General features: G+C 40.3%; 6 protein-coding genes and 1 long non-coding RNA gene across 9 annotated transcripts; 2 read left to right on the top strand and 5 right to left on the bottom strand.

Moving 5' to 3' along the window:
• Positions 1-2,989, top strand: AFP1 (ABI five binding protein). Its single transcript, XM_048105287.2, has 2 exons — positions 1-1,190; positions 2,441-2,989. Exons 1-2 carry the CDS (start codon positions 392-394, stop codon positions 2,824-2,826), a joined length of 1,185 nt encoding a protein of 394 aa, XP_047961244.1. The 5' UTR covers positions 1-391; the 3' UTR covers positions 2,827-2,989.
• A 2,650-nt stretch (positions 2,990-5,639) lies between these two features.
• On the bottom strand, positions 5,640-8,463 carry LOC125208247 (LRR receptor-like serine/threonine-protein kinase RPK2). Its single transcript, XM_048107827.2, has one exon. The coding sequence runs from the start codon at positions 8,436-8,438 to the stop codon at positions 5,805-5,807; it is 2,634 nt and encodes an 877-aa protein (XP_047963784.1). The 5' UTR covers positions 8,439-8,463; the 3' UTR covers positions 5,640-5,804.
• A 1,176-nt stretch (positions 8,464-9,639) lies between these two features.
• Positions 9,640-12,012, bottom strand: LOC125208542 (uncharacterized). Its single transcript, XR_007174132.2, has 2 exons — positions 10,403-12,012; positions 9,640-10,226 (listed from the first exon to the last, which is right to left on the bottom strand). It is a non-coding gene; the product is annotated as an uncharacterized LOC125208542 (long non-coding RNA).
• A 616-nt stretch (positions 12,013-12,628) lies between these two features.
• Positions 12,629-15,413, top strand: LOC125205167 (magnesium transporter MRS2-5-like). Of its 3 annotated transcripts, none has more exons than XM_089060269.1 (7): positions 12,629-12,842; positions 13,269-13,813; positions 14,187-14,257; positions 14,344-14,472; positions 14,554-14,895; positions 14,984-15,031; positions 15,114-15,413. In XM_089060269.1, exons 2-7 carry the CDS (start codon positions 13,366-13,368, stop codon positions 15,339-15,341), a joined length of 1,266 nt encoding a protein of 421 aa, XP_088916395.1. In that variant the 5' UTR covers positions 12,629-12,842; positions 13,269-13,365; the 3' UTR covers positions 15,342-15,413. The 3 variants fall into 3 exon arrangements, with proteins under 3 accessions (XP_088916395.1, XP_047959945.1, XP_088916396.1); XM_048103988.2 differs by having other exon boundaries at positions 12,630-12,842; positions 13,276-13,813; XM_089060270.1 differs by lacking the exon at positions 12,629-12,842 and adding an exon at positions 12,877-13,019 and having other exon boundaries at positions 13,276-13,813.
• A 186-nt stretch (positions 15,414-15,599) lies between these two features.
• On the bottom strand, positions 15,600-18,000 carry LOC125205165 (uncharacterized). Its single transcript, XM_048103986.2, has 3 exons — positions 16,970-18,000; positions 16,443-16,852; positions 15,600-16,332 (listed from the first exon to the last, which is right to left on the bottom strand). The coding sequence occupies exons 1-3, from the start codon at positions 17,610-17,612 to the stop codon at positions 15,721-15,723; spliced, it is 1,665 nt and encodes a 554-aa protein (XP_047959943.1). The 5' UTR covers positions 17,613-18,000; the 3' UTR covers positions 15,600-15,720.
• A 262-nt stretch (positions 18,001-18,262) lies between these two features.
• LOC125205163 (Purple acid phosphatases superfamily protein) lies at positions 18,263-22,132 on the bottom strand. Its single transcript, XM_048103985.2, has 13 exons — positions 21,978-22,132; positions 21,311-21,488; positions 21,073-21,164; positions 20,926-20,992; positions 20,696-20,818; positions 20,491-20,583; positions 20,220-20,349; positions 20,033-20,114; positions 19,760-19,898; positions 19,441-19,646; positions 19,228-19,353; positions 18,787-19,096; positions 18,263-18,698 (listed from the first exon to the last, which is right to left on the bottom strand). The coding sequence occupies exons 2-13, from the start codon at positions 21,476-21,478 to the stop codon at positions 18,393-18,395; spliced, it is 1,842 nt and encodes a 613-aa protein (XP_047959942.1). The 5' UTR covers positions 21,479-21,488; positions 21,978-22,132; the 3' UTR covers positions 18,263-18,392.
• Positions 22,133-22,508: 376 nt separating this feature from the next.
• Positions 22,509-25,033, bottom strand: LOC125205162 (pentatricopeptide repeat-containing protein At1g69290-like). The gene has a single exon (XM_048103984.2). It carries the CDS (start codon positions 24,905-24,907, stop codon positions 22,943-22,945), a length of 1,965 nt encoding a protein of 654 aa, XP_047959941.1. The 5' UTR covers positions 24,908-25,033; the 3' UTR covers positions 22,509-22,942.
• Positions 25,034-25,049: the final 16 nt, after the last annotated feature.

Here is a 25,049-nt window from a genome sequence, read left to right as displayed (position 1 = left end):
CTCATTCTCTCACTTCCCCCCCCTCTTCCGACCTCCTCTCTCTCGCTTCCTTTCTCTCTTCACACCTTCTCTCTCTCTCTCTCTCTCTCTCTCTCTCAGCTTCCCCTTTTCAGCTTTCTTTTGGGCTATTCTATTGACTTCTCCACATGCCTGATTGATCCATTCCTCTTTTGCTCATTGTGGATTGATTGATTGATCAATTGCGGACTTCCTCTTACCAGTATTAATCTCGGAGCTTCATCTCCCTTTTCATGAAAAGCTCCAATCTTTCCCGAGTGGGCTACTACTGGTTGTTTGTAGGCTGAAATTTCTTGCCAAAAAAAATCAAATCTTGGCGTTAATATGCAGTCAAACATCGCAATTTTGCATCTGTGGTCAAGAAAATCAGATCATGGAAATGGAGTGGTCGACTATGCCTACTACAACTGAGCTACATATGGGGGATAAAAACGACACCAAAAAAAGCATTGCCAAAGCATTGGAAATGGAGAATCTCACCCTCGATATTTCGTCCAATAGCTTTTCTAGAGATTTGTTGCAGAGGTTCATGGGCAGCGGCAGCGGCGGCGGCGGCGCCAGAGATGAAGAAGAAGAAGAAGATGACGACGAAAACGAGATTGAGTTGAATCTCGGGTTGTCAATGGGGGGCAGATTCGGTGTGGATAAGAGTCCAAAGAAGCTGGTGCGATCTTCCTCGATAGCGAGCTGTTTGCCGGTGGTGAGGGACGATAATGACGCGGCGGCGACGGCGTACAGAGGGCTCGCGAGGACGGCTTCGCTGCCGGTGGAGACGGAGGAGGAGTGGAGGAAGAGGAAGGAGCTGCAGACGCTGAGGAGAATGGAGGCCAAGCGGAGGAGGTCGGAGAAACAGAGGAGTCTGAGGAGTGAGAGAGAAGGCGGGAGTGGGAATTTGAGCTTGAGTTTGGAGGAGAAGAAGGAAATTGAGATGAATCTGAGAGCGAGGTTGGATAGGGAGAAGTCTTTGACTGGTTTGAAGAGGTCGGGATCGTCGTTGGCTTCGCAATTAGGGCTTTCTTCGTGGGCCGCCCGGAGTGGGGCTGATGCGGCGGCACTGGGAAAAGGAAAGGGTAGTTACGGCGGCAGCGGCGGTGGTGGTTCACAGGGCTCGGTGGAATCTAAAGGGGGCAGCTCTTCTAGCATTTCAGATTTGGAGACTAAAAATTCACAAGGTAAATAAATACTTATATTTGGACATGTAGTTTGAATCTTGCTAATTAGTTTGAATCTTGATAACTTTGAAGATGATCATCAAATTTGTAACTTTTGGTCTAGATTTGAGTCGATGTCTAAGTCAAATGCATCAGTGGTGCTGTATTATATCCTTTCTTCAAGAAGAAAAGAGGATAAGTTTGCTCTGTATTGGATTTGATAGGATATCTTTGCAAAACACAATATCAGGTGGAATTCTTGAGTTTTTGGACATGAAAATTATAATGTGGGAATGGTCTAAAATAGTTAGGCAACATTGGTATTTGGGTTTAGAGGTGCAAATCATTATCCAGGTGTGGAGGCTTCCAGATTGCTATCTGGGAACGGGTAAAATTCGAAAAAAATAGCAAAAGTCGACCCAATATAGGTATATCCTTTGCACTCTGATAAGCCCATGAAAATTTTGAAGTGCTATTAGAGAATTCTACCCCAGCGAACATGGATGGTATGAACATTAAATCGGTCGTAGCATAACAGAAGAAGAACACGAAGGATTAAGTGAAGCTTTGGAGATGAATGGTTTTGGTATTTTCTTTACTTGTCTCATCTAGACATAAGTGCCAATGGGGTAGGTTTTAGTTTTTCCTGAAAAGAGAGTGTATGGCTTGAAAGACCAAGGTTGGTTGGTGACCTGTGACTCGTCTTGTGGTAACATTAGTAGGATTGAAAAAACTGTTTTTACTGCGCATTGTGCTTATTGTGGCTGTGCTGTGCTGTTGGGCTGATAGAGCTGCAGGGTTGCTTATTTTTAGACGACATAAGTAGGGTAAGCGCAGTATGATAAGTCTCGGTCGAACTATTGCAGTTGAAAATGCAGCCATCAATTGCACATGTTGTCCGCTAAGTAGGGCTTTGTATATTCATGGTAGGACCTGTGAGATCTGTCACCATTTGCTTCCTCATGACCCATTTCCCCTATATAAGCTTATTCACCGACCAACCAACGCAGTGGGCCTGCTTCCACACCAGCCGATGAAGACATTTCCTTGCCGTCATTTTGGTAGCGCGATTAGTGGATGGTGCCGGGGATCATAGAACCAGACGAGATTATAGTTCGCAAACATTGCTTAGAATGATCGTTCCGATGTTCCTGTTGAATCTTGATTCAAAACTAACACCTGGTTAATGTTAGTTATCATGTCTTGTCAATTTGAAATGTAGCTAACTAACTAACTAACTAACTGAGTAAGTAACTAACTTCTGTTTGCAGGATCAAGTGGTAAGTTGAGCCCAGGCAGCATCCAATCCGCTGCGGGCAGTCATGACATCGGCTCGTCTGCAGCAAAATCACGAGAAACCACGAGCAAAGGCGACATGGAGAGTCCATCCAAGAGATCCGATGCCTCAAGAGCCCGGGGCAGGGGAGTCGGGGCAGAGGACATGCCCTGCGTGTTTACAAAGGGAGACGGGCCTAACGGGAGGAGGGTCGACGGGATCCTGTACAAATACGGTAAGGGTGAGGATGTTAGAATAATGTGTATATGCCACGGAAGCTTCCACTCTCCGGCAGAGTTCATTGTGCATGCGGGTGGCACCGACACAGAAAACCCGCTGAAGCACATCGTCGTAAACCCTAATGCTTCTTCGTTGGTGTAATGTTTATGTGGAATTCCTATCAGCATTCATAGAGAGTAGCGGCTTTTAATTTTTTTTTTTTTTTTTTTCCATCTTTTTACGAGTTCTTGGATTTCATTTATGATTATGTGGAACAATTGTTTCCATTGGGTATCATACAAGAAAATATGCAGAATTTTTTGCAGGGTGACTTGTTTCAAAATTTTGTTTTTCTTATTTATATAATTACGTTCGGACAGTCTAATGCCACATGTTGATGGGAATTTTAATTCAGGCTTATCTTTGGGATGAACCTTTGACTAAAATTTAACTAAATTTCATAATTTAAATACTATTAACTTTTTTTTATGTTTTGGGATAACATTTATATCCATGACAATCTATTGTCTTGACTTGTTGATAGGAAATTTATTCAGACTTATCTTTAGGGTGAACTAGACCTGCCAACGGTTCATGAATCGGCGGTTTCGGTTCAGAACCGAAATCGAACCGTGAGGTGTTTCACGGTTTCGGTTGTGAACCGCCGGTTTTCGGACGATTAGTAGCGGTTTTGGTTTGGTTTCACGATTATTTTCCTTTTTTTTTTGTTTTGTCATGTAGTTTGAAACCATAAAATAAATTGGAACAAGAAAATGGATTGTTTAAATTGAAATAAGACAAGTAAGGTGAAAATGATATCAATCTCATTGAATTAGAGTTGAAACAGACAACAAATACATTACAAATTTACAATTTACATATACATATTACAATGTGATAAATTTCACAAACAAATTACAATGTAATATAATTTACAAGTGTCGGTACTCGTCTAAACGTAAAAAAAAAAACATGAAATAGGGGAAAAAGGAACAAATTGAAAAGGGCTTAAGCTTAACTTAAATTTTCAAAGTTAGACTCTTCAAATTTAAGTTGATTTTGCCTACGTATCCACGGTGTCATTGAAAAGGTCTTGGGCATGGTGTTTTGTGCAAAACCGTGGAACCGCCGGTTTTGATCAACAAACCGTCTGCAAAAAGCTGAAACGTCACTTGGTGCAACGATTCCTTGTGTCGGTACTGTGAAACCGCTGGTTAACCGGTGGTTCGGAACCGTCCGAAATCGGCGGTTCTGTCGTGGTTTCGGTTCGAAAAATTTGGAATCTGATCCGAACTACGGTTCTAAAATTCACGGTTTTGGTTCAGAATATTTCTCACGGTTCTGGTTCGGGATAACCGGCGGTTACGGTTTCGCGGTTAATCGCCGATTCGGTAAGCCTTGGGCAAGTCTAGGGTTAACTCTCGGTTTTGCATCTAAAAAAAGTGGTATTGGTTTCTAAAATCATGAATTTGGATCTTGTAGTGAATTTTTTTCAAATTCATTTTTTTCTAAATTCGTGACAAATTTACTATAAAATCAAGTTCATGGTATTTGTGATTAAATGTATATTTATGGAAAATACAAAATCGGCCAAATTTTATTATTTTAGGGATTAATAACCTTATTTAAAATGCAAGAAAATTCTTGCATTTCTTATTACACAATATTCATTTAATATATTTTTTTCTCATATGACAATTGTGTGTAATCAAATTTTGTATGCATTTCAGCATAAGACTCAGTTCCAAAATTATCTTATCTGTTCATTTAATTGACGTTATATGTCAAATAGTTCTATAATATGTACTCAAACAAATATAATAAATATCTTGGTGAAGGATGCGCAGGATGCATTGGTCGTGCACGTAGCAGAGCGCGGAGGCGATGTGGAGCGCAATCTTGTGCAGTGTCGCGCAGTCGAAGGCTCTCCTCGTGCGATCCTTGAATCATGTCATTTGTCTTAATTTCGTTGTGAATAATATAATTACTAGGTCACATTTCTATATCTGAATCTTTTAAATATTAAAAAGGCAAAACACATTCTTAGGTCCTTATACTTTAGTCAAAATGTTAATTAGGTCCTTGTACAATTTTTTCGTTTTACTGGGTCCTTATACTTTTCACAATATTTTTATCAGGTCCTCGTACGATTTTTCGTTTTAGTAGGTCCTTATACTTTTATCATAAATTTCATTAGGTCCTTGTACAATCTTTTATTTTAGGGACTTTTTTACATTTATCTTGGATAATAATATATATTTAATTAAACTTAATGAACTTTTTAATATTCCATTATTTAACTTAGCATAGTCTATAAAGATAATATCATCTTGTTATCCAATAATCTCAATAAGTTGTAGAGAATAATAAAAAGATTAACCGTGATGATTGAAGATTAAAATCGAAGTGTTTTTTTAGTATAACTATCCGAATTTTCAATTGATTATTTATATTTATATTGAAAAATACGTTTCCCTGAATATTCATAATCATAAGATAAGTTAAATAATAAAATTAAAAGGTTCATTAAATTTAATTAATTAAATATAAATTATTATCTAAGATAAAAGTAAAAAATATCTTAAAATAAAAAATTGTATAAGGACCTAATAAAATTTATAATCAAATTATAAGGACCTATTAAAACGAAAAAATTGTACGAGGATGTGATGAAATTTATGAAAAAGGTATAAGGACCTATTAAATCGAAAAAATTGTACGAGGACCTAATGAACAATTTGATTAAAGTATAAGGACCTAAGAATGTGTTTTGCCTATTAAGAAAAAAACATAAATGAGACATAACTTGGAGTACTGTATAATGCTTGAGACATTCTAAAAGATACTACTACTACTATTAGACAGGTATTGATTGTATAATGCTAGATTGTACATTCTAAAATATACTGCACTGCTTATGGAGTAGATAATAGCATAAATCTAGAGTTTCCATTTCATCATGCTAGAATATATTCCCCCAAAGGAAAATGATACTAGTATATTCCAGAAAACAATTCAAAATGCAGGTAAAAGAAATCAGAAATGGCATAAAACTATTATCCACAGTTGTTCATTTTTCATCTAATTTAGAAATGGCTCACTCCAAAACAGGTAAAATATGGAGTGGCGTTTCTTGCCTCTTATTGCACAACTGAATCACTACAAGGCTCAATCTGCTGCAACTGTTGCACCACCTGCCTAATTGCCGGCCGCTCCGTAACAGACTCGATGGTGCACATCACGGCCACGTGCAGCAATTTCACCAGTTTGTCGTGTGGTCCCGCGTCCCACAGGCCGTCCACAAACACCTCCTTCACCTGGCCCTTCTCGAGCAGCATACACGCCCATGACACGATGTTGAATCCGTTTCTGTGCAAGTAGAACGAGGGGTCGAGCACCCGCTTCTCCGACATGAGCTCCAGAAGCACCACGCCATAGCTGAACACGTCCGCCCTGTCCGAGACCACCCCTGTCAGCGCATACTCCGGAGATATGTACCCATAGGTCCCAGCCACGCGCGTCATGGCATGGCTCTCCGGGCCCTCGAGTATCTTGCTCAGTCCAAAGTCCGCCAGATATGCGTTGCAGTTGCCATCCAACAGGATGTTGCTAGGCTTGATATCTCGGTGCAGGATGCGCGGGATGCACTGGTCGTGCAGGTAGCAGAGCGCGGAGGCAATGTGGAGTGCAATCTTGTGCAGCGTCGCGTAGTCGAAGGTTCTCCTCGTGCGATCCTTGATGAACTGGTCGAGATTCCCTCCGGGCAGATAGTTATATATCAACATCATCTCATCTCCACACGCGTAATATCCCAAGAGCGTGATGAGATTCGGGTGCCGAATTTGGCTTAACGTGCTCACCTCGGCGTGGAACTGCCCCGCGCCTTGGTGCCTCTCTGCAGTCAGCCTCTTCACCGCCACATTTCTCCCCGAAGCTAATTGTGCGCGGTAGGTCTTGCCAAATCCGCCGCTTCCAATGCATTTTCTTATGTTGAAATTATCCGTTGCCTCGACTATGTCGTCAAAGGTCAGATCCACGCCAACGTCACTGAAGAGGATGACTTTCTCTGGCTCAGTCGAGGCTGGAATCTCAGACGCTGTCGTTGTCACCGGTTTCTTCCTTCTGCTATAACAGATCCGAGCTATCAAAATCATAGCCACTGCAACGAATCCAGATACCACGGATGCCACGATTAAGTTACGTTGATGATCATTGCCCTTCAAATTGAGTCCTGCCTCTTTAGGAGGAGGCGCTTGAATCTGTTTCAGTAATTCTTTTTGTATCTCGTGGCGAAGATCATTGTCTGTAACCGGGACCTCGAGAGCCAAGAAGGGCGAGTAAGGAACATATGAATCATAGATGGAGGTCCGATGATGGCAGTTCAAACTCGGGATTGGACCCGATAGCAGATTCCCACTCAAATCGAGCTTCGTTATACACGATGACTGAAGATTTTCATCCAATCTCCCAGTCAGCCTGTTAGAGCTCAAGTTGAGGTATTGAAGATTAGTGCAATTTGTAGATAGTCCAAGAATAGCACCTGTAAACTGGTTCCGAGCTAGGTTTACTGCCATCATGCTCTTACAACGGCCCCAATTTCTCGGAAAGTGGCCTTCAAAGCCTGCGTCCGGAGCCCACAAAATCTCGAGTTTTGGAAGTGTTGTTATATCTTCAGGAATGGTACCTTTGAAGGAGTTATAATCATTATCATGACCCAAAGCTGCATCGGAAGATCTATGAGGCGCTCTGCCACGTGGATGGCTCTTCACGCGGAGAGCATTGAAGTGACCCGTGAGGACAAGAGCCGACAAACGAGTACAATTCCCAAGATTCGCAGGGAGAGGCCCACTTAATCCATTTCTTGCCACGTTTAAAACTTCAAGATTTCGAAGCTTCCCAAGCTCAGCAGGGATAGCGCCACGTAGTGCGTTCGACGATAGCAAAATTGTCCTCAACCGGCCGCACTTCTCTAAAGCTCGCGGAATTTTCCCTTTTAGGAAGTTATGCGACAAATCCAAATGCTCGAGATTCGCACAATCATATCCAAGAGTACTTGAAATGTAGCCAACCAACCGGTTAAACGACAAATTTATAACTCTCAACTTCCCAAACCCCGCGAGAAAATCGGGGATGACGCCCATGATTTCATTTCCCGCTAAATTCAAAATCCGTAATCCCCTACATTCCGACAGAGAAGGTGGAAACCTCCCAAAAACCCCGTTATACGCAAGATTAAGAACCCTTAAATCCCTCAAACCGAAGAATTCAAAATCCGAGAAACGACCAATACAGTCATTCCCTTCAAGATCAAGCACTTGAAGATTTGTCAATCCCCATATCTCAGAAGGAACCTCACCACCAATTCCATTATAACGAAGCGATAGAACCCTAAGTTCGGTCAACTTTCCTATAACAGCCGATAATCTTCCCCCTAGAGTCCCACTAGCCACAGACCAACCCGAGCAGTTTCTCGTGATTCTAAAACCATGCAACGCCAATTCCGACTCGATAGAGCAAGGATGAGAGCCATAGAAATTACCTCTGATTTCCAGCCTCGTAACTCTGAAATCGGAACTGCAGGAAACTCCGAACCACGAGCAGTGGTCGGAGCTGCTGGCATTCCAGCTGTGAAGAATCCCATGAGGATCAGAAAAGGATCTCTTCAATCCAAGAAGTGCCATTCTTTCATCAGAGGATTGTGCAGAAACAGACGACAGAATGCACAGAAAAAGCAGATCAACTGCAGCAGAAAGCAGAGAAACCTTCATCACCATCTCTGCCACAGCCGCTATTCCTCTCAATCTTCAACAAGCAAAAAAGCACCACCATAGAATTCAGCAAAAATTCAAAAAATAAATCTTGAAAATCAGAACACATTAGAAAGTAAAAAAAGGAGAGACCAATAAGAAGAAGCAACACAGATTTTCAAAAAACACTAAAAAAAAAGTCGCTTTAGCATCTGCAAAGAACACACAACTGAAATGACAAAGAATCCATTTTTCCTTTTCAACATTAGACAGCAGATTGTGCAGAAAACGAAAGAAAGAAACCTCAGAGTTAGCAAAACTATATCTGCTGCTTGCTTCTCTTTCTGCAGATTGGTATTACTATTACTGCTTCCAAGCTTACTATTTTTTCCCAAACAATCTTTTTTCCCAAAAATCTTTAAAGCCAAGGAAGGAAGTGGGTCCCAGGAAGAAACTCTGGGTACCAGGGTGGGTCCTACTGGCTCAATGGGCGCGCAGTTTTTAGAATCCAACAGGGGTTTTTTTGTTCGCCCACGTGGCACGACAGGAAATGTGGTACACGTGTAGTAATAACTGTCTAAAGCATAACGGCTGAGAGTGAATCCCCAAAACGGCATCGTTTTGCTTCAGTGCATTAGATACAGAGGGCCAAGAAATCTATGGACACCATTTTATTATTAAAATTAATATTCATATTCATATTTGGAAAGGAACAATCTTGTATATATATTTGGTGGGTTCTTCCCAGAATCTTCATTTGTACAAATAAATGGAGTATTCCTTTTGAATAGTGTTATAGTATTTCATAGGATTGCAGAGGGATATTAAGGAAGGTGGAATATATTTATCAGAGTTCATATGGTATTCCGAGTTGTAACTGAAGGCAGTAGCCCCAAAGCATTAAAGTCTGGAATTTTCTGAGATTTTCAAATGATGTGAAAATATTTTGAATCTGACTATTAAGTCAGCATTCTATACAACGTTATAGAGACCTCAAATTCCTGCTGCTTTTCTGAGTTGGGATATGTCCGCATTTATTAGTTGTTATAACAAATTTGAAAAGCAGGGAATATTTATATGCAGAAACAAATATCTGAAAATACTAAATAGTAGTATAAACTTTATTGGGGAATAAAGTGAACCCTGTACTACTAAATTAAAGAGCATTGAGTGACAAATTGGCTACTAAGCGAGCAACGATAGCAGAGCTAGTGCAACTGATTACATCTAAATAATGGAAATTGAGTTTTTTATAAGCCAAAAGCAGCAACCTCTATTTCAAGGTTATAGGAAAAATAAAGGTGTCTAGATTAGAATTATCAACTAAATGCACATCTAGTTCTGTCCGAGAAGCTATAAAGCAACGACAAAGACATGATAAAAGAGGAAGGCCAGTTAAAGGCGACACATCATCAACAACAACATGAACTAGAACACGAAAAGGAAGAGCATGCCTTTTGCTTTGTTGCCTTCACAGAGCTTGGCAGCATACTGGCACAATCGAGAGGCTGGTGCTCTGATACACACATACATTTCTACTATGTGGAAGATCAGCATACGCATTACTGGAATCACAACAGTTGAAGTACAATTTTAACATCGCCACTTGAGGCAAGGCCAACATCTAAAGCAGCTGCCTGCCCATCTCGGATACTTCAATGGACTGCTTTGCCTCTCATACAAGCAGCCACGGCAGGTGAACAATTTAAGAGAGAAACCAGGCCAGTGATACATTTGCACGATCAATCTGGAAATTTACTGCAGCAGCTAGGCCACTCAAAGCAATGGCACGATTTCCATGACAATTTCTTCTTTCTGGAACACAAGATAGGAATGTTCTTTAGCCTTTGAGTACACCAATGATACGTGAACTCAATGGATGACCGAAAGGACAGCATTGTTCTTGTCTTGCAACAAGAAACAACATAATTGCAAGAATACTAAGTTCGTATGAATTGATTTAGTTGATTATGAGATAGAAGGACACTCACTTTGGCAAAGCAACCATTCCATCTGGTTTGTGTTTGGAACTAGTATCCCTCGATCCTCCTGTACTGTTGTCAACTTGGTTATTTACGAGACTCTCTCAAACTTCACCAATCATTCTCTTCTCTCCATGTTTCACATCCATGCTCATGGTCTTCCCAATGTCTGACCTTTTGTTCGGTTTTACTCCTTTAGTAATTGGCGAAATTCGGTCAAACCTACCCAACTCACTCTACCTTCTTGATTATTACCCTTCAAGTGCTCCATAGATGACACTCCTTTCTTTTGTGATTATCTCCAGCTTCTCCAGAACTTAAGGCTTGCTCCGATTTATCCAAGTCTGCACCAGGGTCGGTTGCATCATATGTACAGAAACTATCGTACTCCATATGAATGCTGAACATCAACTCATTAGAAGAAGCACCCTCTTCCATTATCGGAGAGTCCCTAATAAAGATATAAGCAGGACTACCGGGATCATAATCCTTGGGGCATTCTATTCCATCACTTGGACCGAAGGCCATAGAATTGGTGACATGTCTTTAACACACTCTTCCAACCTTCTTCAGCCTCCACAAACGTTACTCTCTCCTACAGAGTAGGGAGGTATAATTCGAGATTTCAATTGAACGATATCTTCACAAGAAGCATTTGATGAAGTCACTGTATCAGAAGAATCTGAACTTCTGGCTGAGCCTGTTCAGTTTCTTTAGTAGTAATCTCCGAACGTGGCCCACAGCCACCTCCGTGGTCCGTATTTATAACTTAAACCCCAGGAGAGAATATTACACATTTGTTATCATAAGCACCGGTTTTATCCTCTAAAAACCTCTCCATGATCCCTTTCACACTCCATAACTGAACCAAGATATACACATCACTGAAACATAAAATTAAGGAGAGTTTAAACAGGGAATAGAGTAGAAAATACCAAGAAGTGATATTTTTCATTCACACCACAAATTGATGTGTGATTGAATCACATTTTAAAATAAGAGAGTTCAACTATCAACTAAAGTGGTAGAACTAGCTGAATTCCTGATGATTAAAGTCACTAAGAATCCAAGAAACAAAACCAAACTAGTACACAGCAATTCTCCATAAGTTCCATGAAAAATTGATTTAACTGAGTCATTACTCCTGCATTTGCTCTGCTCAGATTATAACAACATTTTGCTAAATTTTCTCAAGATTTTTAAAATAACGGAAATGCAATTATTGCCCAACCATTTTACCGATTCACGTGATCCTCGAACAAACCCATCCAGATTCAAGATACATATAATCATATTTCCCACGCAAAAAACATTAAATGATAAATAAATCCAAACACAAAAAATCTCAAATTAGACAATAGTAGTAACTTAAGCTATAATAACCACAACAATAATTGTAAATTGAATAACCATCTAATTGAAACGGAAGGAAGAGTGGGTTTTGGGACAAATTTTTTTCCTGAGAAATATAGAGTACAAAACTGCATGTTGATCATCGACTCTATGGCGCCTTATTATCAACTGCTCTCAATTCCGCCACGTGATATGCACGAGCTTCGAGAGAGGGACTCATTTGCAATTTTACCACAATCTGCATTGCATAAGGCTATGAATTTATGTTCAAGTGCAAATTGATCCACGAACATTTGTTTTTGTCATTTATTACCATATCTATTACTTACAGAATTTTTTACACTAGTACGTACAGTAATTCTTTTTAATTTTTGTGAAGACTTCAATCATTCTATAAAGTAAACTAATTTATAGTATTATATTATTCTAAAATTATTTAAATTAACATAATTATTTAATTCTCAACGATACAGCTATTTCAATCATTACTCAATAATAGTGCATTACAATTAGACAAAAGTAAGATATCACATCAATTCAAGTAAATTGAAATTTTCTTAATTGTAATTATTTTAGCATGTATTAAAAAATAATCATCAAATAATTTTGTCCATAATTGAGACATCAGATGTACTCATAATGGTTTCATGATCGCATTCAAATCTAACTATAATATAAAAAAAGTAACAATTGGAGTACTATAAAATATAAACAACCAACCTTACTCATAGAAAATGTTTATTTGTTAAAAGATGAACTTGAGGAGGAGATTCTTTTAATAAATCTTTTATTTCACATATAGGCTCATAAATGAATAAAATTGTTGTAGGAGTAGTACTAATAATCTACATATAGAGATATTTTTTGAGGTAAAACAAATATTGATCAGATTTTATCATCTGAATTTTATTCCATTTATTAAAACAAAAAAGAAAAAAAGATAGGGCGAGACAAGTCGCCATCACCGGAAACTTCGTAACGTGCGGCCTCTCTCCCACACACGGACTCCACTTCCAACAAGCGGGACAGTTCAAAGTGAATCGAGAATCTCCATAGCCCAAATTCATTGAATCAAGGCGGATTCTTGTGACCAACGGTATGATCTTTTTCAAACGCCTTCCTATACACACAATATACATATGATTTCTAGATTAAAGCAACGGAGGTGGGGGGTTTTGTCATTGGAAATCAATATGTTGGATTTTGGTGGTCGTTCTCCCAGATTAGATAAGACATGGCATTTTCAAGAATTGAGCTTTATCTGTATATGTAGGTACAAAATTTTCATCCTTTCTAGTGGAAATTTGGCATAGCCTGATGCCCTAAATTGGTTTTTGATTCTGGATTTTAGAGTAATTTTATGTTTCAGTATCAAATTACTCTGTTACCGATTGCTCAGTGACTTCCTTGCATAAGTGTTGGCAGTTTCTTTTAATGGTTGTTAGTAGCATAGTATGTGAGTACATGAGGTGTGATCTTTATCTTAAATTGTTTAGTTGCCGGAGTAAGATTTAATTCCTAGAATGCAGGCACTAGCCTACATCTTGAAGTCGACCGATGAAGAGAACTCTTGGATGTGAAGGTCTGGATGAGATAAAGGAGAGAAGAAGTCTAACAAAATGGCTCAACCCGGAGCTCCATCTTTCGGTGCTGATCCTGAATCTTTCGTATCTTCTCTGAACCCTTCGAGCTATTATGTTAATGGTATTGGGAGGCACAATGCATGTGGGCCTGGATTTCCAGGCTTAAAGAAGAGAACTCATAATCTTGGAAATCGGTCTTGGATATTGATTGATACCAAAGGGAACTTGGAAGTTGTGGAACTGGATAAGTCTACTGTCATGAGGCGTTGTTCGTTACCTTCCAGAGATCTCAGACTTCTGGATCCTTTGTTTATCTATCCCTCCTCGATATTAGGTCGTGAGAAGGCTATTGTTGTGAGTCTCGAACAGATTAGGTGCATAATCACAGCTGATGAGGTTATATTGAAGAACTCTGTAGAAGAGTCCGTGCAACAGTACAAATATGAGTTGTGCAAGCGTCTAGAGGTATCCAAGGATAATTATGGTAAGATACCAAAATTGCTGATATGCTTAATTTTTCATGTGTTTAATTTGAAAATTTCTTGACATTTGTTATGTACATTTTGTTTCTTTTGTGCTACTTCTTTACATTGATTTTTTTTTAATATCAGTTCAATAATAAGTAGGATAGGTGATAGAAAATTGGATGTGCATGCTTCTTTGAAATCTTGATAATGATACAAGAGCTACTGAAATCTTTGTATATGTGAAAAATTAGAAGTGCAAGACGTCAGTGAAGTGGGCACATCACCACGAAGGAAATTCTAAACAATAATTTTGTGCTCCCTCTCTCTCTCTCTGGTCAATCACCTTATGAGTTAATCGTAGCTCTGCTAATAATTTGCTATGTGGTTCAGACGATCTACCTTTCGAGTTCAGGGCTTTGGAGGTTGCTTTGGAACATACATGTATGTCACTTGATGCTCAGGTATGCAGTTGTGTTTGTTTTATGTATTTAGGGTCTCGATAACGGATCCAAGAATATCATTACACTGAACTTCATGAATTTAGTAGGTTAAAGATTTAGAGTTGGACATATATCCCGTGCTTGATGAATTGGCCTCATCCATAAGCACCCTCAATCTAGAGCGTGTACGTAGATTCAAAGGGAGCCTTCTGGCCTTAACTCAGCGAGTGCAAAAGGTAAATTGAGTGATACTATATCTGGCACAGCCTAACATAAACTTGGCAAGTTTTGATATATTACTTATTCTTGAATATTAGGTTTGTGATGAAATAGAACATCTGATGAACGATGATGGTGACATGGCGGAGATGTATCTAACTGAGAAGAAAGAAAGAAGGGATATACTTACCGACAGTGATACAGGCAATCCAATCAATATCTCAGAAGATGTAAATTTTGGATCCAAATCTGCTCCTGTTTCCCCGGTGGCATCATCTAGCGGAGTTCTCAGATTGCAGAGAGCTTTCAGCACTATGAGTACCAGCAAACACGGAAGCTTCTTGAGCTCATCTTCTGCTGCAGAAAACATCGATCAGCTTGAGATGTTACTCGAGGCATACTTTGTTGGCATAGACAACACACTCAACAAGTTGCTATCGGTAAGGAAAGTTTTACAATAAGCACAATTTTCTTACTGCATCAATGCTTAATTGCATATGTATAATTTGATGCTCCTTGGCCGTGCAGCTAAAAGAGTATATTGATGATACTGAGGATTTAATCAACATAAAGCTGGTAATAGAAACAACCAATTATCACTTCTTTTGTTTCAAGTATATCGTCTTTAACGTTTAACTTACTCTTACTGCTGTAACAGGGAAATGTCCAGAATCAGCTGATTAAATTCGAGTTGCTTCTCACAGCTGCTACCTTCGTGACTACCATGTTTGCCGTCGTGACTGCAGTTTTTGGAATGAATTTCAAAGACACCGTGTTCGACGAGCCCTCTACATTTAATTGGGTACTCATAATTTCTGGAGTCTGTTGTGTAGTGGTGTACGGTCTCTTTTTGATCTATTTCAGGCACAAAAAAGTCATCCCTTAGTGGTATATTTTACTCAAGTTACATTCTTTCTCAGGAATTATCAATTGATTTGTCATTGCTGCTTATGGTTTATATTTTGAGCATAATAATTCTCCTACTTATGTAGTGTTTTATGCATTTGGTTGAAAATGTAGAGTTATGTTGGAGAAAAACTAGTCATTTTAGTTGAGTTCTTTCTGTTTTCCACCAGACGTTCGAACGATGCCCATGAATCATTTAGTTGTCCTTCCTGCAGACCTCCATCAAGAACATTCCTAATTTGGCAAAAAAAACACATCTTTATTTTTTGACCTCATTGCTTTCACCTGTACAAGTAAGCTATATATATACACTCAATATTTATGGTACCAGTTTGCAGCTGAAATGTACATATATACAATCAAAATTTAAAATTAAAACCAGAGCCTGATTTCCTTCTCTCTAGTATCTGCTTTATTAGTAGCATCTCTGACTCATCACTGCCTTCATCTTCACTCATGGAATCCTCATTAGTGTGGAGGCTCATAAATGTTTGCTTATTATCCCAAATCTGGGGCATATCTTTCATGGAGTCACAGTTCCCATTCTGTATTCCGTTGGCAGAGCGACGTCCCTGGTCAATGCTCTTGCTGCCAGATTCCCCGTCGTTCTCTGATGGTTCGTCTTCTCTCATGGCGTGTTCATCACATATGCAGGTAGGACTATGGTGAGCAGATGAGGACTCTGTTTCGCTGTAAGAATATCTCCTCCCGGAGACGATACTGTGCTGTATTCTAACTCTGTTTTGGCTCTGGGCAAGCGCAATCTCTAGGTCCTTGATGCGCGTCTCAAGCCTCGACTCTATCAGCTCATGGAGCCGCAAGCTCAGCTCCCATGGAGAAACAGAGTAATTTGCAGGTTTGGAGCAATCTGCTGTCGTATCTGTTGTTCTGCTTTCTGATTCTGTTGCATCGTCCACCATTGCTGGCATCAGCTCGGCTCGAACGATTTCTGGTTCGAAATCTGGATCGTGCTGCCAAAAACAGATCAAATGCACAAATTTTAGCATTCACATAACTAGAAAATCAATCAGATATCATCATGTCAACAATAAAATTATTTACATATCTATGAATTTCTTACCTCAACAACACTAGATATTCCATCTTGATCAGATACATTCATGTTCAGTTCCAGCACCTCCAGTTCTGCTTGAAGCTCTGCCTCAATTCTGCTCAACAGCTCTAGGTTCTCTGCCTTGTTATCATCACTTGCTTTCGTCCCACTGGCATTTACAAGGGAAGGAGACGGGACCGGCTCTACAGTCGAGAGAGGCGAATCTTCTACTTCTCCGGGAGGTAGATTGCCCTCGCTGTCTAGTTCCTTCACCGTCACCATTTCGTTCAGGTCGAGCTCTTCCTGCAAGTCTTGTACCAAACCATGCATCTGCTTTAGCTTCCTGCCCAACCCATCTACCTCATTCTTCCAAGAAGTGGTTGCACCCACTATCCCAACAGTCATCCCAGTAATGAAAAGAAGCAACGCCTCAGCTCCTGTGAAAAATCACAACAGACATCATGCAAAGGCAGAGAAATCAAGAATTCAGACATCATCTCTGTAAATGACATAAACAAAGAACAAGAATGCAACCTAAATGATCATAAACGAACCTTGTGAATGCGATGATCTGCTAGAGCCCTTGCTCGGCTTCTTGAGCTCCTCAAACTGTTTAAAGGGAGAAGGTGACGCCTTGATCTCCCTTCCCGTTTCATCCAGACAGGCATCGGACTGGCTAGGACACGAGTTTTTGCCCCACATTGCATCAGTAACCAACACTGGTCTGACTGGAGGCATGGGTGGGGGATGCAGACATGAACTGTGCTGTTCCATATTATCCACACAAGCCCCTAAAGAGGTTAACAATGGCCTAATCCGACATCTTCTGTTTCTTGCCAATTTGGCCTTCCCCAATTTCATGTTTTGACCTTCTAGCTGCTGATTTTCTCCTAAACCAACAACTCCTGCTGACAGATTATAATCCTCAAGAATCCCACTTTTCTCTGGATGATAGTCACCATTAACATCTGAATGATTTTCCAAATCAAAAAGTGAATCATCTTGGCCTCTTTGCTGGGCTAATCTACGCAATGGGCATGTCTTATCTCTCAATTGCTGCAATAAATTTCTTGATTCTGTCTGAACATATTTGAGAGAAGGTCCACGTGGACTTTCTTTCTTGTCGGCTGAGAAATTCGGCAAGTTCTTCGCTATGCATCCAACTCCAGCAGCTGCTGCAACAACCCATAAATCCATTTACACACAAACGGCTAAAATTCAACCTCTTCTATCTCAAGAGAAAAAGGCATCAGCTCCACAGAATTTTGATGGGTTGAAACTGATGAGCCTCTGCAGAAAGTGAAGATCTCGATGCCAGAAAAAACCCACGAAAAAGAATGAATTTTTATCAAGAAGATCAATGAAGAAAGCTGCTGCTGACTCTGAAATTTGTTGATTAGATTTCTTCAAGAACAGTGGGAGTGACTTTCGCGTATTCTTGAAAAATAATAAAAATGGGAACTTTCAACAAAACGATTGATCAGGGGAGTATATTATTTTTATGAAGGGGCAGGAGAAATGGTCAAGATTTTTCGATACAACTCATGGTCTGGATTGGAGCGAAGCTTTGAATTGCTAGTAGTATTTTGTTTTCTTTTTTTAAGTATTTTATTTTCGAGTGATTAATAAGGCTGTGTTTGGCATGCCATACATGTCACTAGTGTTTTGAGCCACTAATTGTGGATTGTGAATTTGAGACCCTCATTCAATTCTCAAATCTTAGATTTTATTCTACTAAAAGGAATAGAATTCTAGTCCTTTAAATGTCTTTTTTTATTCCACTACCATATTTATTATACAAGAATATTGAAAAAGGGTTGTAAAAAATTGCAATGAACCAGCCTCAGTAAATGTAGTGCAAATAGCACATAATACACCCTTCCTTCAACGTTCTGAGATTACAAATGCATGTATACATACAGCCCTGAAGTTGGAGGACAAAGAAAAGCATGATAAAGCTGGAGAGTGAGAAGACCATCACGAGGCGAGGGTCGTGCTCGGGCAGCTATCGATGGTGCAGGCCAAGATGTCCCTGTAGTCCCGGGATATCTTGAAGGAGTCGTAAACCTCCCCATCTCTGCTTCTCTTGTACTCGAACAGCAGGTTGGAGTGGTCGAACGCAGTCAACTTCACAAACCCGTAGTCAAGGTCTCTGAACAAACTCCAGTTAGGTTGCAGAGGTGAGAATGGCGAGAGGCTGGCGCCTCCACCGCCAGCAGCTACGTGTATTGTGCCATTCAAACCCCCCTTGTAGTAATTCTTCTCCTTGCTTGTGCAGATGTTCTGCAGAAACATGGTGATGAATTTGTTCAAAATCATGAATCTTCATTGAATGAAGAATGTAGTACAGAATTAGATTGAGTTTTTTTACCTGATATATAGGGCAAGTCCTTTCGTAATTATGGACATGGCCGTAGACAGCTATATCGACTTTGTACTTCTGCCACAGTTTTTGAAGGTCATCTCTCCCCATTGGTTCTCCAAATGATCCTTCGATAGCATAGCTAGCATCAGACGAGTAGCCTAGAACGCGGTGGGCAAGGAATATCAGCCAAGGTTGCTTCTGTCTGTCTGCAGACGCCAGGCAGTGCTCAATGAACTTGTATTGCTCGGTTCCCTCTCTCCAGTCATGTTCAGAGTCAGCTATGCAGAATCGGAACATGCCATAGTCCGTTGAATACCTGTACATGACATACTTAAATCACGCGTTTCTAAGCAAGAAACTAATTGCCTTTACTCTTTAGGCTATACTGATTGTAATGAAAAGGCAACTTCTGTAAAAGTTGCAACATCAGAAGTCAATTCAACATACCAGAATTTCGCTCGATTTTCAGCTGGAACGAAGAACATAGTCTCAGCCGCCACCCCACATTCTCCACCCGAATCATTGTTCTCATAAAACGAACCTGATCCAGGCCAGTCGCGCTCATGGTTGCCACTTTAGGGGAAACCACCAATATTTAGAGAGAGAGAGAGAGAGAGAGAGAGAGCATGATGATCAGTTTGGTCGAAAACTACAATTTACCTGGCTATCATGTAGGGGACCCTCGAAGCAATAGGCTCGACTTGAGCAGTGAACTGATCCCACTGAGAGAGATATCCATTAGCATAGCAGATGTCTCCTATGTGAAAGACTATGTCATAATTCTCCAGATCATCCACGAGCTGCCTGGTCGTGTTGAGGGAACCGCGTTGGAAATTGTTGTACTCGTTGGATCCATCAGCTTCATCCTGCACAAACAATGCAGAAAAACCAGAACACACTTCTCAGTCACTTGAATCCTTCTGAGGCAGTAAAAACGCGACCAACACAGTAAAAAGTGCTTTCTGAAAGGAGTTGTAACCTTTCCCATATCGCCAAAAATGATGACTCGTTGCACAGAGTTCTGACCCGGATATGGAGAAGCTTTAAACTCGTAAACATCACTCCAAGTAATTGTATTTGTACCATCAAGCATAAAATGCCCCAATCTATAGGTGTACCTGAAAAACTAATAAAATTAGGTTTTCTGAAATTTTAGATGCCGAAACTTTACAAAGATCAGTATCTGAAGAAGCATTATACATGTAATATTCCTAAAAAGGGGTTTGAAATTATCTTGTGACATAGAGCATACATTGAGTTGGGCCATAAGTCCTTAAGAAAAGCAGTATGTATGAATCCAGGGTCGCGCCAGCCAACTGTTCTCGCGGGTGCACCTACAAAATATGTGATCCTCTTTCAACATTTACCTCAAAACGTAGAATATGGAGGCACTTCACTATAATCGAAGGTTAAAGCAATATAAAAGGATTTTAACACACCACACATGCTGCTACGATCAAATGTCAACGTAACTGCCAAGGCACGGAACCGTGGACCGTTCTTTGGGCCCCATTGAACGAAAGGCTGTGCTCCCTCAATAGCATAACCGCTAGTCCAGGTGATGGTCATCTAAGCACCAACATCTCAAAAAAATTAGTCTTTCTCGTTTGTTAGGGAAAGCTTGAACATAACGTCAAGAAAAGAAGATCATCATCAACCACATGGAAATGCCTCTGAATACGAAGAGGTGCTTATATGATAAGAACTCACTTCGTTCCATTCCTTCCCTTGCGCCAAACGCGGATATAGAGGCGCATTAGGATTAACAAAGGCGATTACATTTGACACAGCCAGCAGCTTTGGCTGTTCCAAAGAAGAAAGAAACAAATTAAGCATACATATATATATCCACGTTTCATCATGACCACTATAACCGGACGAACAAACAGTATAATCTGTGGAGCAGGATGATTACATTTGACACACCACCAGAAAATAAACCAAATGAAAAATTCGATCTTTGGTTAATCAACTGAAGCTTCAAAGAGCCTTTGCCTGTATCCTTGTAATTGGGATTGCTGAAATTTGCAAACTGATACTGCAGATAAATCAAACCATACAAATATTAGTCTTTTTTAGATTCAAAAGTAGAGTGGAGAAGCTTTTGGTTTTGTAGAATTACTGAAAACTGGAATCAGACAAAACCTTAATGGGTGCTGTGCACAAATATGGCGGCCCAACTCTCGAGTTTTCTGGGGGGCAGGTAGAAGAACTGAGAAAAATAGATGAAATTTCTAAAATTAGTTAACTCTGCCAAATTAAATCTTAAACTGACTTATGCATTTTCTTTACCTGAAGTTGGCCGGAGAAAATACACCAATCCAGTCTTCAACCGACGGATTTGAGCTCTTATATTCCACAGTAATCCAATCTTGGTTGTTTCCCTGATATAGGAAGTTGTTTCAAGTCAAATTTAACCATCTAAGAAATCAGTTTCTTACAACAAACCAGTTTGCAAATGATACAGTATAACTCACAGAAAAGTGTGTCTATTTATGGCATCAGCAGATTGCATAAATGGAAAACTTACATTGACTCCAAGAACTGATGGAGAAGCTTTAACATAAGCATTCTTATCTAAAGAAATAACAGCCTTCTCGATAGCAATTTTTGAAAGGGATTGAACCCCGTTCGCTGTTGCCTCTTCGAGGCTCGCCAGAGCCCATAAAACCACCGCGAGTTGCACAAAAACGTTCATCTCATTACACCTAAATTCGGAAATCAATGCCATTAGAAGTGAGTGAGGAGAAAGCTTCCAAAATGTAGTTCGAAACGCCCACTAACATAACTTCTTTAATATCTAGAATTGCATTTTCTTGCTATAGATATTAACACAAACTCATTCAATCAATCAATCCTAACTAGAAATATGCATACAAGAAACTTAAATCTACTGTTTACAAGTCCATGAGCCAAAGATAAACTAAGAAATCATTCAATCATGCACATTCTTAAGCAGCACTCCACACCTCAATCATTGCATCACCCCACCCTACACACAGCTATAAGAAAGTCAAAGCTACTACCACTACATCAACATTATTACTGCATATGGTTTGAATGTGAATTCAAGGGATCCAAATTTAAATTCTTAATAAGACAATAGTTCAAAATAACTAAACGAACTAGTACAATCAGACATCACAGCAATCAAGAATCGGAAAAGAATCATTCAAAGAGAGGGGGTTGGGAAAAACCTCAAATAGGGATGATTAAATCTCTCTGGGTAAATGGGATGGGAGAGCAAAAAATTTGATCGAACTTGAACACTCTCTATAACGTGTGTGAGTATCTCTCTTTTTCTGTTCTTGATTTTGGCGATATATATTGAAATGTTAAGTCAAACAAGTGTTGGAATCTTTTATGGTACATTCGATTTAATATATGTGGCGCGTTTACAGTCAGATTCTCAACGGTTGTTACCTTTTTTTTGCAGATACAAAATTAAGGATTTTTCCGAAAATGAAATATGATTGGATCTCAATAATTATTATAGTGAAATTTGCCGTTACGTTAATATAAATTAGTGTTGATAAACGATCTAGTAAAAATCAAATTCATAACTTTTCCAATAAATTTACCCGCACTCAGACTCAACCATATATTGATTCTTTTTTTCAAAAACTTTTTTTACATAAACGGAGCCAGAGCCAGGAATTCAACATAGGTGGGGCAAAAATATACATAAAGATATTTTAATACATTAAGAAGGGCCAAAAATAAGGATATTTAAAAAAAAAAAAATTAACTATTAAATGTAGTATACATAAATTTTTTCTAGGTGGGGCAATTGCCCTTGTGAATTCCGAAATATATCCGTGACAATGGTTAATTCAGAAAGATAACTAACTAATTAACTAACTTTGGTGAAAGCAAAGATCAGTTGCATTATTAGAGCATATCCAAACTATGAACTCTTCCACCTGCATCCTGCTTTCTTCTCAGATCTCGTCACCATTGAAGAGGCCGTAGTTAGCCAGCAACGCGCTTCCAGATGCTCGTTTCTTGAGACCCAAATCCAGCTCTGCTAACCACCTCCGATGCTCAAGCAGCAGCAGCTCCCTAGATGCCTCGTTGCTGGCTCTAGATGCCGATCCAATGGGCTGCAGCGTGTCTGGTTGAGAAGACGAGCGAGCAGCCAAACACAGATGCAAAACCTTTTTCAAGTGCTCAAACCAGCCCAATTCTTGAAGGCAATCAAGGACTCCATTTTCCTCAAGTTTCTCTTCCTCAATTTCACCACCTTCAGCTTCTTATGCTTCTCCATGAAAGCTTGCTTGTACCTCCATTTATCGACAAATATCTTCATCTCCCGCGATTTCTCCACAACTTGCATCACAGCATCAAAGAACCCGCCCTTCACCAACGCGTACAGAAAAGCATCAACCAAGCTATGATCCAATTCGAATCTTCTCTCCCCCTCACCAGATATCTTCCTCTTCACCTCATTCCAAAGCATCAGAACACTGAAGTATCTCTCTATGGTCACATATCCGTTAATGAGGGACAGATAGGTCTGCTGGTTCGGTTCAAAGTGAAGGAAATTCATCCTCCTGAAAGTCCTGCTCGCGTCCTCCATCCTCCCGGCCTTGCAGAAGGCATGGATGATCGAGTTCCAATCATGAGTGCCTACTTCAACTCTAGGGTCCTCGACAACCTCATCCAAGAAGGATGCCATCAGCTCAGGTCGGTGATGCTCAGTTAGGCCGGTCATGATCGTCAAGTAACTGCCTTTCAGATCAAGCATTCTCGACTCTCTCATCTCACGAAACAGAGAGAAGGCTGACTGGAAATCTTGGCATGACATGGATGTTTCTATCAAAGCATCGTAACTACTGACATCCAAGTGTAACCCTAAGCTGCTAATCTCTGTAACCAACTGAGCAGCCTCAGCAGTTCTTTGCTCCTTGCAATACGCCTTCAAGATTGGCACGTAAACGCCCAATCCAACACAAGCACCACGAGCATTCATCTCATCAAGAACTCCATGAGCCTTTTCTAGACAACCGAGACTGATGCAAGCAGTGATGACACCATAACCAAAAGATCTCTCCACCACAAGAGATGAAGATTCGAGCTTTTGACACTCAATGATCAAGCTAGCTAAACTCTTATGATCCCCATTTTGCAGAAACCCTCTCACCACTTCATCACAAGTCCCCTGACTCAACCCGGTCTCGTCCCCCCCTTCTCTCACACCGCGTATTATAGCAGCTGAAACTGCTTCAAAATCACCAGACTTCAAATACCCACAAATCAGATTATGCACATGAACACTTGCATCAAAACCACCAAGCCTTTCAACCACACCCTCTAACTCAACCACCTTTTCATTCAGCCCCTTCACAGCATATAGATACGCAAGCAGTCCGAATGTCACCTTATCCGGCCTAATCCCTAGCAACGACATTGTTTCCACCACTTTCTCTGCATCAACAACAGATTCAAACTCCCTACAATAACACTCCAATGCAGCATTGCACGCAGTCAAATCAGGCCTCATGAAATGCACCTTCTCCTCAAGAGCCATCCTACAACACTCATGAAACACACCCAAAAAAGCAGAAAAGCTCCCATTTTTCCTACATATGTCGACGAGCACGCAGCCCCACATCTCAAACGGCATGAAAAACCTGTTCTTGAGCATGCTCTTCGCCACTGCGAACGCGGCGGCGCCGGTGTTGGCTTCTCTCATGGAAACCAAAAGGGCCCTCACGCTCTCATACTCCAGCAGCGACGGATCCTTCTCCAACACGAAAACCACCGACGCGTACGCTCTTTTCAGATTGTGGGTGTCGGAGAGCGAGGACAGGTGCGTGATTAACGAATTCGTGAGGGGCTTACTCGGAAAGGCGGCGCCACTGGTGAGCGACTTGAACGATTTCCACGCCTCGTCGGTGTCGCATTCGAGAAGGGATTGATGGAGAGCCGCTTCAAGATTGGATTTTTGGTGCTGCGAAATGGAGTTCGAAACTGGATTCTGATTGGGTTTGTTTGTTTCTTGTGATTGAGGGTTTTTCCTGAGCGCGAAGATTGAGGGTTGGAGGAATGAATATAGGCTTGGGATTTCTGCTTCTGATGATGAAAAGTGTCGTCTTGAAAGGAGAAAATTCGCTGCTCTCCGCATTTCTTCCGCTCTCTCCTCCTCAGTTGCCGCCGGCGGAAGAAGAATCACTATAATAGTTTATACTAATTGCAGTTATTGCACAATTTTATGCCTAATTTAGAATTACACTAAACTTAATAACATAAATTTGGCCCTACTAATA

This window comes from Salvia hispanica, chromosome 6 (genome assembly GCF_029641045.1).
Source record: "Salvia hispanica isolate PSC_SH4W2 chromosome 6, Shi_PSC_v1, whole genome shotgun sequence".
Lineage (NCBI taxonomy): Eukaryota > Viridiplantae > Streptophyta > Magnoliopsida > Lamiales > Lamiaceae > Salvia > Salvia hispanica.
The sequence above is the reverse complement of the archived record's forward strand: the minus strand, read 5'-3'. Positions and strand labels throughout refer to the sequence as shown.

What these genes read in the sequence shown, in the direction of transcription:
- AFP1 (XM_048105287.2), top strand. Translation starts at nt 392, where the DNA reads ATGGAAATGGAGTGGTCGACTATGCCTACTACAACTGAGCTACATATG. An exon ending in GGAGACTAAAAATTCACAAG is followed by an intron (nt 1,191 to 2,440) that starts GTAAATAAATAC and finishes TTCTGTTTGCAG; the next exon opens with GATCAAGTGGTAAGTTGAGC.
- LOC125208247 (XM_048107827.2), bottom strand. Translation starts at nt 8,438, where the DNA reads ATGGTGATGAAGGTTTCTCTGCTTTCTGCTGCAGTTGATCTGCTTTTT.
- LOC125205167 (XM_089060269.1), top strand. Translation starts at nt 13,366, where the DNA reads ATGGCTCAACCCGGAGCTCCATCTTTCGGTGCTGATCCTGAATCTTTC. An exon ending in GGTATCCAAGGATAATTATG is followed by an intron (nt 13,814 to 14,186) that starts GTAAGATACCAA and finishes TATGTGGTTCAG; the next exon opens with ACGATCTACCTTTCGAGTTC. An exon ending in CACTCAACAAGTTGCTATCG is followed by an intron (nt 14,896 to 14,983) that starts GTAAGGAAAGTT and finishes TTGGCCGTGCAG; the next exon opens with CTAAAAGAGTATATTGATGA.
- LOC125205165 (XM_048103986.2), bottom strand. Translation starts at nt 17,612, where the DNA reads ATGGATTTATGGGTTGTTGCAGCAGCTGCTGGAGTTGGATGCATAGCG. An exon ending in CAGATCATCGCATTCACAAG is followed by an intron (nt 16,853 to 16,969) that starts GTTCGTTTATGA and finishes GATTTTTCACAG; the next exon opens with GAGCTGAGGCGTTGCTTCTT. An exon ending in GAATATCTAGTGTTGTTGAG is followed by an intron (nt 16,333 to 16,442) that starts GTAAGAAATTCA and finishes TGTTTTTGGCAG; the next exon opens with CACGATCCAGATTTCGAACC.
- LOC125205163 (XM_048103985.2), bottom strand. Translation starts at nt 21,478, where the DNA reads ATGAACGTTTTTGTGCAACTCGCGGTGGTTTTATGGGCTCTGGCGAGC. An exon ending in AAGGGAAGGAATGGAACGAA is followed by an intron (nt 20,350 to 20,490) that starts GTGAGTTCTTAT and finishes GTTGGTGCTTAG; the next exon opens with ATGACCATCACCTGGACTAG. An exon ending in GACTTATGGCCCAACTCAAT is followed by an intron (nt 19,899 to 20,032) that starts GTATGCTCTATG and finishes TTAGTTTTTCAG; the next exon opens with GTACACCTATAGATTGGGGC.
- LOC125205162 (XM_048103984.2), bottom strand. Translation starts at nt 24,907, where the DNA reads ATGCGGAGAGCAGCGAATTTTCTCCTTTCAAGACGACACTTTTCATCA.